At 38.1% G+C, this 14,018-nt stretch overlaps 1 protein-coding gene across 5 annotated transcripts in view; it reads left to right on the forward strand.

Moving 5' to 3' along the window:
* The first annotated feature begins 2,440 nt into the window (after positions 1-2,440).
* Positions 2,441-14,018, forward strand: part of LOC109046163 (serpin H1-like) — a 12,936-nt gene continuing 1,358 nt past the window's right edge. Inside the window, exons 1-4 of one of the 5 annotated variants that reach the window (XM_042759714.1) lie at positions 2,441-2,633; positions 4,307-4,926; positions 12,633-12,727; positions 12,802-13,034. In XM_042759714.1, coding sequence (XP_042615648.1) covers positions 12,712-12,727; positions 12,802-13,034 — 249 coding nt within the window. In that variant the 5' untranslated portion in view covers positions 2,441-2,633; positions 4,307-4,926; positions 12,633-12,711. The other 4 variants (XR_006160415.1, XM_042759711.1, XM_042759713.1 and 1 more) reach the window with 4 other exon arrangements.

The following is a 14,018-nucleotide window of genomic DNA, read 5'->3' on the forward strand; positions in this document are numbered from 1 at the left end:
CATTAATCAACATTAGAGAGTATTCAATATTTTATTAGACTAATTTTACATTTAGGGAATACTGTTGCCACCATGTAATGCTTACTCAAATGTAAAAAAGCCACTACTAATTTAATAACAATGTAAAATGTCATCTTTAACAAATCTAAAAATGAGTATTAATCTCATACTGTACATTATAAAGTTATAATGCCTAAATTTAATAGTGACATTTAGTTTTAGTTCTTAAATATTTATTTTTAATTTTAGCAATGTACTGTAAATAAATGTAAAAACATAATTTTAGAAATTTGTATTAAGTTAAAAATAATAATGTATAATAAAAATAACAAAAAGATATTTAAATTCTATATTTAGATGAAATATAGAATTTCTCTACTACCAGTCATTTACTGGTTTTTGGTCATAAAAATAAATAAATAAATAATAATAATTATTATTATTATTATTGGCTATCATATCTGCCAGGATTTTTATATTGGTGTTTCTCTAGTTGCTATGCGGTTGCTAGGGTGTTCTGGGTGGTTCCTGTTCCAAGTCAAAAATGTCTCTGTCTATGATGTTCAGGTTATTCCTATTTTAATTTCTGTATCATGCCTCAAAATATTAGTTCATATCATCTTCAGAAACAAATCTTTATGAACAAGCTATACATTTCCCTTTTAGCCCTGAGGCCAAACATTTTAACCCATAAACCTACTGTGAGGCTAATGTAGAAAATCTGTGTACGTGGATGACCTGGTAAGTAGAAATGAGATCCTGCGATGGAACATTAACGGAGGGCCACGCATTACTATAACTACAGGGTTGGAATGAACATTAATGGTGTAATCAAAGGTAATTAAAGGTGCATCTAGGAGGTCAAAGGCTGGGATATACGAGTAGCAAAGGGAAGGCTAAAGGTGTCACACCGGGGAGAGGTGAGACCCCAGTAAGATGCAAATCTCCCACAGGGTGTCCACGGATCTCTGCAGTTTCCCCGGGGACTCGTTTAGGTCAGAAGCAGCCATGGGCAGATGGATCACCTGGGCCGGTGTATCTGTGAAACTTACTCATTATAGGCTCGGCTGACTGTGATAACCTGATCAGTTTAACAGTTTCTCTTATAACGACTGAGGTTTTGATTTGGAGACAGGGAGGGGGTGATTCTAGACCAGTCTGAAAGGGCAACTAATTACAGGCTCCAATGACTGTGATGTTCTGCGAAGGTCCTTAAGGCAGCAGCTCCCAGAGAGATGGTTAAGACATATCCAGTTACACCAATAAACCCTATCCTCCACATAAAGCAAGCAGCCATGACCAGTCACACATTAGTCATCATTACTGTGAGTGCACGTGTGTGAAGGAGGGGCGTATTTCCAGTCAGCATGCTGGCAGTATGTGTGCGTCGGGGGTGAATGCACTATATGTGATGCGTGAGGCCTCTGACTGCTTTAGATTCAAAAAGCATATGTACAGCATGCATGTCTAATTACCCATCACAGCATATAAGTGCAAGCTACAGTAGTGCGAGTGAGTGAGTTAGTGAGTGAGTCAGCCATACAGAGGCATTGTGTGTGTGTTTGTGTATTCACCAGCGTGTACTTTGTAGACGACTACCTGAGAGTGTGATGTGGATTAAAGAAGTAATTGGCAGAATCTATGTACTGTCATGTCCCGGCAGGCTGTTTAGTATTGCGGCGTGTTTGCCGTGATCTGAGAGTCTCTTTCCAGGCCTGATCCTCCTCTTCCACCTTCTCTGACTATCTAAAAATCACTTGATTCTGTCTGCTTCCTCTATCCACTCATTGATCAATTTGCAGTTCGACCTGAATAATCTTGAATTTTACTTTTTTTAATATGAAGCTTTCTGTGAGGAAGTTGGAGATGGTAACATCTGAAATCCAAAACTGGGAGTTCAAAATGTAAATCAGGACGAAGAGGAGTGTGTTTAATGCTTTCGCAGGCGGGATACATGGCACGCTATTATGGGACAAGCCGACCTTATGTTGGGCCGTGGCGGTGTAGATCGCGGGCGCCCCCTTTCGGTCTCTATTGCAACTGCGGGCTTTCCTAGAGGTACAGGAGATGGAGGCAACCAGTTGCGTGAAAAATTAAAAGAGAGCTTATGACAAACAGCCGTGCATTGTCCAACTCCTTTGTTGTATTGCATCAATGGAGTGGTACGTTAATTCCTCCTCGTTTTTTGTCTATTTAATTCATAATTAATTATATTATGCATTGCAATGAGGTTGATCTCATTTGTGCCCCCCCCCTGAAAAAAAAATGAAATTCCCGTCCGTGAATTTGTGTCTGGCGCCGGGTCTGCCGTACAGTGATTTTTCAGGTCAAAACAGTAAAAAAAACTATGCGTTTTGACACTTTTTTCACATTTTAAAACACTGATAGAGAGAGAAAAAAACTAAACTAATCTGTTTAGGTATTGCAAGGAGGTTAATGGAATGTGCGAGATTTCTGGAAAGAGGAAAAAATACCCGGATTGAGCCCAGAGATAATGCAATCGGCTGGAGGAAAAGTGAGCAAACTGTGAAAAGACCCTCCTCCGCCACGTCTGAACCTGCCCTGTCAGTTCCTTTCAGCTCAAAACCCACAGAAGAAGCCGGAGGAAAGAAGGAAGCTTTAATTAATTAACGGTACAAGCAAACAAGGAACTTTTTCACTGTGTTTTTCGCCCCTTAGTTCTCCGAGCAGACGGAACAGCTGCGCTCGCTCTGCAAGCGCAAAAATCAACATCTACTGTTCCGCCTGTATAATATCCTCCAACGTCTGCTGTTATTTAAGGGGTTTGTTTATTCTGGCTTTCTGTGATCTCTCGGATATAAAGCGAAATTTCCGGAGGACGCTGTTCGGTCTGTGGTTTAGATTTAAGAGGATTGTAACGTTTATTTTAGTGATGTGTAGGCCGTGGAGACGTCTGGTCACTATTTAATGCTCTGTCAGCAACGCAACAGTATAGAAAATGAATTTAACGACGGGGTTAAAGTGTCTGAAGAGGGAGCCTTATAAAAAAAATACCGTGGTGACCATGCTTTCCACCTGCTACAGTTGTTATACTGTAAAATTTAAATGAAATCTCAATGTTATCTATCATTGTATAATTTATTTTATGACAGGGACATCAAAGTTTTATCATAGTAACTATGGTATTTTGGAGTGAACTCTGGTTACCACAGTCATTTTTAAAGGCAGCTGAGAATTATTTTATTTTTTCCTTAAAATGTTGTTCTATGAGATGGATTGTGGCTTGGATCCAGGGGCCTTGAACTGAGGTTCCTGAAGCATCCAGAAGCAAGGCACTGCTACTGTATAAAGTTGATATAGATAGGTAAACAGTGCTTGAATGTATGCCAGTAATGTACAGTAATTAAATACAATAAATTCAGATCAAACAATTTTGGAGATTCTTCAAGAGGCTGGTGTCCTATGGCCTCATAGGACCATAATCCAACCTCAAGGTTCAGTACTTTTGTAAAGATAGATGGCGTACTAGGATGGGACTAGGTTTTTTTTCATTGAAAATGTACTAGAATTGTGAAAGGTGGGTGTTACATACCAGAATTATAGGTGCTGTATGTAATTTTTTATTTATTTTTTTTGACTGTACTAAAGCATAATACTACTACTACGAATAATAATAATATTTCCTTACATTTATATAGTGTTTTTCTGGGCACTCAAAGCGCTTTACATAGAAGGGGGGAATCTCCTCAACCACCACTCAACCAAATACCACAATATGTTTGTAGATATATAGGAAACATGATAAGTTCACATATTTCTTTCTCCCAAAAGCAGTGCTGCATCCATATATTCTACACTGAAATGTGCGTTCCGTGTCAGAATGTCTGTTTTTGTTTTGGTCTGTGTGATTCCACCCACTGCCAATTCACCCAATACTATTTCAACGCCCCAGGTTGCCATTTGGCGAAAAACTCAGCGTATTGCATATTTGAGAAATGGGGTAGCTGCAGGTCAGAGTAATGGGCTTGGCAAAAGTTGGCATAATGAAAGGTAAATGCTACAACAGAAACTTAACCCTAACCAATTAGAAAGACCTTTATCCACGCCCCCTAAAAAAAAAGTGATTGACAGTCAAAAAGAAAGATATTTCAGAGGTGAAGCAAGAAGAAAAACATTTTATTCTTTTGAATTTAGTGCACCAATTGATTATCCACAGTATAAATAGAAGGTGTGATATACAGTCAATGAGATAAGTTCAACTTTCATGTTGACTTTAGCAATGTAATATACTTAGCATTTGTGAAATGATATTTCAATATTTCTCTTTTTTACTCCCTCTCTTCAGTCCTGCAATGGTGCCCACCTTCCCCGTTCCTCTCCTGTTTCTACAAGTGTTGGCTCTACAGAGCGTCTGGTCATCTGCTCCACAGGAGCCGTAAGTTCAAAGCTTGCCTCAGACAGAAATCTCCAGCTAACATCACCCCACCTGGAGCCTGGGGCTGCAGCTGTACAGGTCGCTCCGCATCGACGGTTCCCAGACCAAAACCAAAATCTCTCCGCTTCTGTTGGCCAACTCCCTGCTGGCTCTAGAGGGTGGAGCTAAAGGATCCACAGCAGGCCAATTTCATGATCTCCTTCAGATCACTAAAAATGATACGGCTTTTGGAGAAGTTTTGACCAAGACACTGAAATCTGTGCATGAACTAGGAGCCAGCTATACATGTCACATTTCCTCTGCACTGTTTTCTAAACAAGCCCCTAAACTGAAGAAGAGCTTTCTGGAGAAGCTCCAGACCCACTTTGAGTTTCAGCATGTGGCCCTGGAGGATGCACAGAAACAGACGGACATGGAGAAGCATCAGTCCTGGGCTAAAAGTGGGATGGATGAAGAAGAGACATCTGATCTGGAACAGGCACTGGAGATCAAACCGGGAAATATCTTGGCCAATGCACTGCACTTTAAAGGTGAGAAGACAGAATAAAACTAGGAAACTAGTTAAACTGACTTAATATATGTTATATGTTATAACACAATTATTTTAATCACAAAGTTATTTTAATCACTGAGTGCAAATAACATATAACAGGACATGGCATATCACAAAGACAGACTAAAAAGCTTCTGTGAATAACTTGCTTTAGGAACAGACATTAGACAGTTAAAATGAAGGTGTGGCTTGTCTACTGTACTTAGGGGATCAGGACAGTTGTGTCTAATCTTGAAGCTTTATGGTCCATTATGTGTTTGGACCATTTGGACAGTAGCCAGACTGCATTGCAAAATTCATGGCTTCATCTTTCGCTTTACTACAAAGGCCTGTAGTGTGGAAAACGAATGCAATTATTTTCTCTAACTTAAGTTGTTAGTGATGTTTTGTTTGTGAGCTAATCAATGTTTTTGATTGAATTGTAGACATGAAAGTTTTGTAGATATGCGAATTGCATAGATTATATTAGTGGTTAAATCCAGTTCTGTAATCCGATTGGCAGATTGATGTTCCAAGAGCACTGATGTAAATTCTAAAAGCACTGAATTCAAGTGGGATTTGAATCATTGATTCAACTGTTCTGTTTTATCAGGAATGAAACAAGAGACTGCTTGTATGGCTGCGTTCCACTTCACTTTTAGACACACAAACTGAATCTTTACTCAGATGACTCACTCGCATAATGATGAAACCTGCAAAAAGATTCAATGAACAAATCTTTTTGGTTAACTGATTCAAAAGAGTCAATGGGATTAATCAAAATCCCTACCCCTATTTGTTATACTTTTTTTTTTCAGTTCCAGTTTACTAGCAATTCCAAGGTCATCAGTGAGTTAAAACAGATTTACACTCACAGATATCAGCTTATACTGTATCTAAAAAAAGGCAAGAGGTGATATTTGAGCCAAACAGGATCAGACAGTGTGCTCATAGCACCGCTGGGCTTCCTCTTTCTTGCATGCTGGAGATTTAGCTAGTACAGATTGTGCGGCTGCTTGATAAATGGACTATAAGCAGTTGCACGACTGATGCTGAAGGTGAAAACTTTCTTGGAGGATAAGGAATCACACTTTAGGGGGTGTGCAAAACATACGTGTGTGTGTGTGTGTGTGTGTGTGATTATAGTGATTTATGTCGGTGTAGCAAATGCACCTGTGAAGTGCACGTGTTTATTTATGTGTTTGTATGTATTTGTGTCCTGTAAACACACCTGTTTGTGTTCACGCTGGGAAGTCAGATTTATTTTTGCAAACTCATGTTTAGTAAACAAATTTGTTGGAATAAATGATTCATTATTTCAATACAGTTTTCATTACAGTTTCCAAACTAAGTCAAGTGATTTACAAATGCTCTGTAAATCAGTCGGAACATTTAATAAAAGCATCAGTTGAAAAGAACGATTCTTTTATAAATCGGACATCAGTAGTTCATGCATTCTCCTTCACAGCCAGCCTGCAAGGTTGATGACAGACCATCTCCAGTTTATCAGGAAGAGCCTATGTATCTTCCCAGGAGAGGTGGTGTGTCATCTTAAATAATTTAGTAATGATCGTCTGCATCTCCTATCCTCCAGTGAGTAGCTATATTCTTCATACAATACTCTTCTGCTAACTGAATACAGTGCAGTATATAACTGCATACTGCTTGGCCTGCTATTTAAAAAAAAATATCACAATGACTTTGCAACTCCATGAATGGCATTATCTTGTCATATCTGAAATAAATATGGTGATTTAAATCCATACATGCAGAAAATTTACATAATATGCACTGAACTTATCTTTTTGGTCCTTTTTATCAGTTCACGCATTCCCCATAGGAACTGAACCTATGACCTTGGTGTTGCTAGAACGTTCTCTATCATTTGAGTTACAGGAATTTTTGCCAGATAGGTTTAAATTTGTGTCAGTCATATGAGCACCATGGTTCAATGTGTAAGAGCTTGCGTGGTAACTATTAGGCCAAGGCTCTGATTTGGTATTTTTAACCCTGAACCCATGTACAGACATTTTAAACTGAAAGGAAAAATTTTGACATGCTGAAGAGAGGGTAGTTTTCTTGTCTTATTATTATTGAGCTGTATTAGTAATAGTGTTTTTGTACAAAAGTTAGTAGCGTGTTTAGTCAGATCAGAGACAGTTAAACAATACTTAAGTATCTTGTCTTTTCCAAGAAGAGATGTTAATATGCTTGAAGAGCTGAAAATGAGTTTTTAACATGTCGGTACAATATGCTGTTCTACTTCACTGGAGTTCTGTCTCTCTCTCTTTTTGTGCATTGTCTCACCCACATGCTGAAGTCTTGTTCTACTCATCGATTTCTTTGTCTGAGTAATACTGGCAAGTGCTTTGATCCTATTTTAAACACAGAGCCATGGGAACGGAGCGGAGGGGGAGAGCTTTCTCTACTACCAAATGCAACAGGAAATAAAGTTTGGATTGATTTTAGATTGATAAGCAATCTAATTAATTTCTTTTGTTTTAGGTTTTGACTTAATTACATATTTTTTCCCGTTCGCAAGCAAGAAGCAAGAGTTGTGGAAGTTCATTAATTCAGCCAATGAAATATACAAATTAGATCAGACAATAGATTGGGCACTGTGAATGAGATTATGAAAATTGAATTTATAGTTTGGATTTATAATTTAAAGGCAGCCACTTGTCGCACCGCTTCAGGGTTCTATAGTAATTCATTTAGTCGCCAGTGTAATATTAACTTTGTCCGAAGCTTTTTCATCACCTCTCTGATGGGTCGTTTGTGGACTTTTACTCTTGGTGTTAATCTGAGAGTGATTTTCTCTGCTCTCCTGAAATCTGTTCAGTCATGTTAGTGTTTTATAGGATAAAGTGTCAAAATGTGTGCCTTCTGGAGATCATTTATTTTAAATAATAGACATTGCAGTTCATTTCTCTGGCCACATCTGCAGTCCTATGGTAGGACTGGCTACAGTCTGGTGCATGTACAATTCATAATTCCAGGTACACTGAAACAAATAGCCAGACACCAAGGAGAACTCGATTGGAGCTCATAGCGGGGGGCAAATGGAGAGCCACAGGTGTGGAGTGAAGGAAAGACTGAGGTGAAAGATAAGAGATTTTTGGGGGTTTGGTCAAAGGCTTTACAGGGAGAAAGAGAGAGAGTACTGTAGGCCGATACCTGGTGTGTCGTGGTGGCAGACACCACACTAGCTCATTAGCTCAGCCTTTGTGCTCTGTACAGCAAACCCCAAAATACAAGCACACACACACACTTTACCCCCGAACAGCAGCCCTGGCCCTAGCACCAAAGGATCCGTCGAGAGTAGACGAAAGCACTTTAATTCAGAGCATTTTAGCTTTATTGTTTGTGGCTCGGTTATTACTGAAAATGGGCATGAGAGAGCCCTCAAGATGCAAAACCACACAATAGCTGCATTGTCTTTACGCTCTGTAATTAATGAAGAAGGTATGAGTGTCTCTCTCTTGCGAATGCTTGTTGGGTCATTCTATTTCTCTCTTTCAGTCACAGAATCTCCCAGGATGTTTTCTTTCTTTTGATTGCCAGCCAAGACCTCAGTGACAAGAATCCTTGTGTGGCATTTCAGAAACTCGCATGGCAGAATTCCCCCTTTAATGCTCTCAGTTCCAAGAGCTTTGCCACCCCATAATAACTGACAGATACCATGCCATGTGTTTTGAACTTTAGGTTGATCAAATTTCATCCCCCTGTATAATTATTGAAATCCAACTGCTCTGGCTCTTGGCTTGTGTTCACAAGCTTAAAGGAAACTGCTAGCATACCATGAGGCACATGCAAAGCTTGGCATGGGGCCGAACGGAGAGGTTTGCTTTCCCTACACAGGATCAGGTGTTTCTCATAATAAATGACAGTCGAGCAACTCGTCTCGGGTTTATGAAATGAGACTCTTTTCTTTAAAGGAATTCTAGTTTCTGTCTCTTTGTTTTGTTTATTTTTTTGGTTTTGTTAATGGTATTCCTAATTATACGTAAGGAATATGTTTTGAATTCCTCAGGAGGAGGATGTTTAATGCTGAAAGCAGTGGTTTTGGAACCAGGAGTGTTTAAAGGTGATTATGGAAATTTCATCTTGGGTGGCACATTCCTTTTTAAGGCACGCAAAACTGAGGCCTGGATACTGGATACTGCAGCTATAAATACAGAAGTGCGATCAGGTGACATTGATGAGAAAGTGAAAAACTAGCAACTAACTAAAAAGGGTCTAGAGATCCTTCTAATACTGGCAAAATATTCAACAACAGAAAACTTTTTTTTTTTTTTTTTTTTTTTAACCAGTTAACCAACACCCCCCATTATGGGACTCACAGCTGAAAATGACCTACCTAACTTAAAATAGTAATAGTTCTTGACTTTATAAAAAGTTATAGACACTGAAGTGCCTTGAAAAAAATTGTACCACACTGATATATTTTTTTTTTATTTCATAAAAAAAAACATAAAATCAGTCCTGGAGCAATCCAGGAAAAATTGGGTTGAAAGTCACGTCTCATTTGATTCTATTTCAAATCTGAAGAAGATACCATGAAAAGTGAGATCCCTGCAACCATTTTTCTGAGACTATGTCTAGTCCCTCCCCCCCAAATATTAAAAATATTTACCAAATGTATTAAAGGGTTCTACAAAGTAGTAGTCATTAAACATACCATTGCATAGTTTTTCAATTATAAAACAATAGACAGAATCTTAGACATCGTATAAGTGATTTATTTGAGCACTAGAAAAATACAATAAGAGTAATTTGAGTAATAATAAGAAATAAGAAAAAAAAAGAATTAACTATGTATGCCAATTACAGTACATCCTGAGATTGCTAGATAAACAGCATTTACACCGACAGACACTCAAACAGTCGGTAATCACATGTTGATGGCCAGTTATATAGATGGTAATCATACAGATGCACCATATATTCAGTAATCACACTCTATTCAAACAGACCACATTCACACCGATAGCTGTCTATCACATGCTGATTTTCAGTCATAGAGATGGTAATCATGCAGATACAGCCACATTACCCACAAAACACTTACACCTATATGAAAAATGTTGAAGAAAAAAAAGAATTATTTGTGCAAAAAGATCGCTAAGTTACGCCTCCATCAGATGAGAGGTGTGTCACAGCGCGTGTCAGAAGATGTCATGAGAGAGCTCCAGAATTCAAATAAACAATATTCTGCTTATCTTTGACTTTTTTTTTTTAGTGGATGGCCTCATTCTGTTTGTGACACTGTATGCTACAAAACCATGCTGTTTTTTACAACCAAGATGCAGTTTTTTGTGCATAGGCTATTCCACAACGGATACAAACAATACTGTCCCTAAAGAACTAAGACGTAAACAAAGGAATTGCTATCCATATTACAACGTTATTGCTTCGTTGGACTAAAAGTGCTCTGAGATGTCGTTCAGTGGACCCTTACCTTTCTAACTAAACTGGGATTTACAGCTGTGGATGTGTTTATGACTCACTATTCCAACGAATCTAGTATGTACTGCGTTTTGTTTATACTGTACATGTTTTGATGTGTACTGCTTACACAAATTTAGCAAATACATTCCTTTTAAGCTTTCCATTGAAAAACAGCGATCTGACGTCAATGCTTGAGGCTTAGACCTTTATAATGATACATAGTTTGTAAAGATGAATTTTGTCCCGTTTCATTTAATCTGTTCATAAACATGCAAACAAAGAGTGTTCAGTGCATCGGTGTCCAGGTGCTGTTTAACAGGTTTTAACATATAAGCCACATTTAAAGTAGAAATGCCAGTGCATCAGATAACAAATTATCAAACGTGGCATTTTTTGTTTATGCATTTTATAAAAAAAAAAAGAAAAATAAATTGCATAAGCACACTATTCAAGAAGAATATTTTACGAAAAGAATGTTGTTCCTGTGAGGACAAAGCTGAATTTTCAGCAGCCATTACTCCAGTCTTTAGTGTCACACGATCCTTCATTAATCATTCTCATATTTCATTGTATATCATTAATCATATACATATACTCTAAACGTAGCTTTAGTGTCCATGTTTGCAGTAAATGTGACAAGCTGCACCAGTGGTGACTCAGCTTGGACACCTGACCAGTGACATTCACTAAAAATGTCCTTGAGACCCGTTGTTTAAAAACAGAACAGAACAACTCTTGATGGGCAAGTGCGGATGTGGGCAGGAAGAGACCCATGTGTGCGGGATGCGGGAGAATACAATAATTCGTGGGACTCCCGCAAAATAGAAATTATCTTAACATAAAATGTCTAAAACATATAAATTGTTATTAATGTGTTGCACAAAAGCAAAAAGAACAACTGATAACATTAAAATTAACACGCAAGCTAGGTTTCTATTTATAACGTGTTTAAAGGGTTGCGGAATGTAGCCAATCACAGACTCAGCTGTTGATTTCTGGAACACAATGGCCATCCAGAGGTGATTAAGTTAGAATCTACTTGCCCCAGTGCTGAAATTGCGTGCTCATGAATTGTCTCATTTTAACACATGAAGTGTAGAATCATTGTGTATATGTTCATTGAGTTATAACAGAGCTTTATAAGATCGCGATGAACTGAGATGTCAGCTTTTAGTGGTAATAAAGGAAGCGCTGCTCGCATTCTGCCATGCCAAACCATGCACACAGCAGCCTATGCTTGCTTTTCTGTTAAAAATAACAGTGTTGAAAGTTGATGCTTATACTAAATATTAAACTTTTTTGCGGGCTTTTGCGGGCGGGAGCGGGACCAGATAAGATATTTTTCTGCGGGAGAGGGACTGAAAAATCCATCCTGTGCAGGTCTCTACTGCGAAATACAATATTATGGCCTGGCTTAACCCCATATTGTCTTGCAATCATCCTTAGTATTTGATTTGACTTGATACGGCTTTTGTCACTCTTACTTTCTCTCTCATTCATTATCTTTCCCCTTGACTAATCCAATAAGGTGAAAAGACTGTGGAAAAGAACATGTGACTGTTATACTGCTAATAGTCTCTTTATCGAATCTCATCTTTGTCAGTGAATTTAATGGGTGTAATGGGCTGTAATAAGATGTCCTATGCCTCTGCCTCCCCTGCATGTCATGGTTGCCTACAGGAGGAGTGAGGAGACATGAAGTACATCAACAAGGAGATTTTAATGAACTTCAGAAGGAGAGAACCATCATGTAGCACAAACTCAACGTATAAGACCTGACACTGGAGACAAGGAAACACAAGGCTTAAAAACAGGGGAACTAATGGGACACAACTGAGAACAAATGAACTAAATGGGGAACACCTGGAACTGATATAACTAAATGGGGACAGGAACAGGAAAAACCAACTATGGGCATAATCATTGATATGGAGCACATGGGGGAGGAAAACACAACAGGAGACATGGAACAGAGTCTGACACTGCGCACTTCCTCTCACCTTTTCTTTCTTTTATCTTTGGTTCTTTTTCTGGCATGGAGTCTGTGATATTCCTTTGTATGATTTGACTCATCAAAGCCTTGATGTATGTCAAATCCAAACAACATGGCTGTAAGATGATTGTACTCTACGGTTTCTAATAGTTTGTGTCTGAATGTTAAAATGCTTGTTTGTGCATGTCTGGGTGATGATCTCCAAGTCATGTTCATCTATTCACTGTCCACATGTTTTAAGTGGATTTTTCTGGTTGTAGGAATTTGGGATCAAGACATTTTTACCATGAAAACCAAGATTTGCGCAGCTTCTTGGGTACTAAATACAACAAAGTTCCCATGATGCACAGATCAGGTAAGTTCCATCAGGCTTTTATAATCGAAATACACAACAAAGACATCCAAACTACCAAATGTTTGTTTTCTCAGGCATATACCATCACTATGAGGACATGGAGAACATGGTAGAGGTGTTGGAACTGGGCCTGTGGGAAGGGAAGGCCAGCATGGTGTTGCTTTTGCCTTTCCATGTGGAGAGTTTGGCTCGGCTGCACTGTCTGCTGACCAAGGATCGAGTTGAGAAGTGGTTGGGGAAAATGAGCTCCACTAGTATGGCATTATCCCTCCCGAGAACCAAGATAAGCAGCACCATCAGTCTACAGGTAATAGTCTAAATATTGTACATATCACTTCCTACAAGCCGTTATGAGTGTGTGAAATACAATTTCAAAACATTAAGTTGTAGATAAATATTCTTAACATACAATGTAGATAAAACTCATTTAGAAAGCTAATGGAAGATATCCAGATATGACATTAGCATAATGAGAACGAACCATAGGTCATAGATTATTCTCATTCAGTGGGAAAGCTATTTTCCTTTTAATGGAAATTGTGTTTGCACTGAAATTGCAGTCAGGCTTTAGAATGTGGTTTTATGTGTCTTAGGACACTGAGCTATGGTCTTTATTCTTTAAAACATTCCTCAGATGTGCATTGTAAGTGCTTCCATTGCCATCTTGTGCTGCTCTATTTTAGAACACCAGCAGACAGCATGTTGCTTTGTTGACCTGTGATCCGGAAGTTTTTTTACAGAGTTTTTTTCATAAAGAAAAAAAGTCATAAAGAAAGGATAAGATTTTGTCTTTTAATGATTATATCATTTAAATTCACTCAATATTTTGTCATGTCATATTAATTTTGGTCCATTTTAAACCTTATCTAAATTTAGATGACAAAAGCATTATTTTAATTAAAACTAGATTTAATTGCTTGTCTCTGCAAAATCTATTTTGTTTGACTGCCTGAGTTAAGACTTTCTTGTCTTAGTGGTGTTAACACTAAAGTGTTTTAGGTGGTTGCTAGGTGTTAAGTTTGTATGTGATTTGTGTTCTGCTTCTGCCATGTGAGTCTGGTAAGTACTGTCATTATCTAACACGTTAGATTAAAGTATCGTCCAAAATTTAGGGTTCTTTACCATTTTTTTTTTTTCTTCGTGTGGCACTGAAGTTTCTGGAGTAATGGCTGCTGAAAATTCATCTTTGCCATCATAGGAATAAATTATTATTATTTTTTTTTTAATATAGAAAAAAGTTAAGTTGTAATAATATTTCATAATATCACTGAATTTACTATAGTAAACAACA

This window comes from Cyprinus carpio, chromosome A7 (genome assembly GCF_018340385.1).
Source record: "Cyprinus carpio isolate SPL01 chromosome A7, ASM1834038v1, whole genome shotgun sequence".
Taxonomy (NCBI): domain Eukaryota; kingdom Metazoa; phylum Chordata; class Actinopteri; order Cypriniformes; family Cyprinidae; genus Cyprinus; species Cyprinus carpio.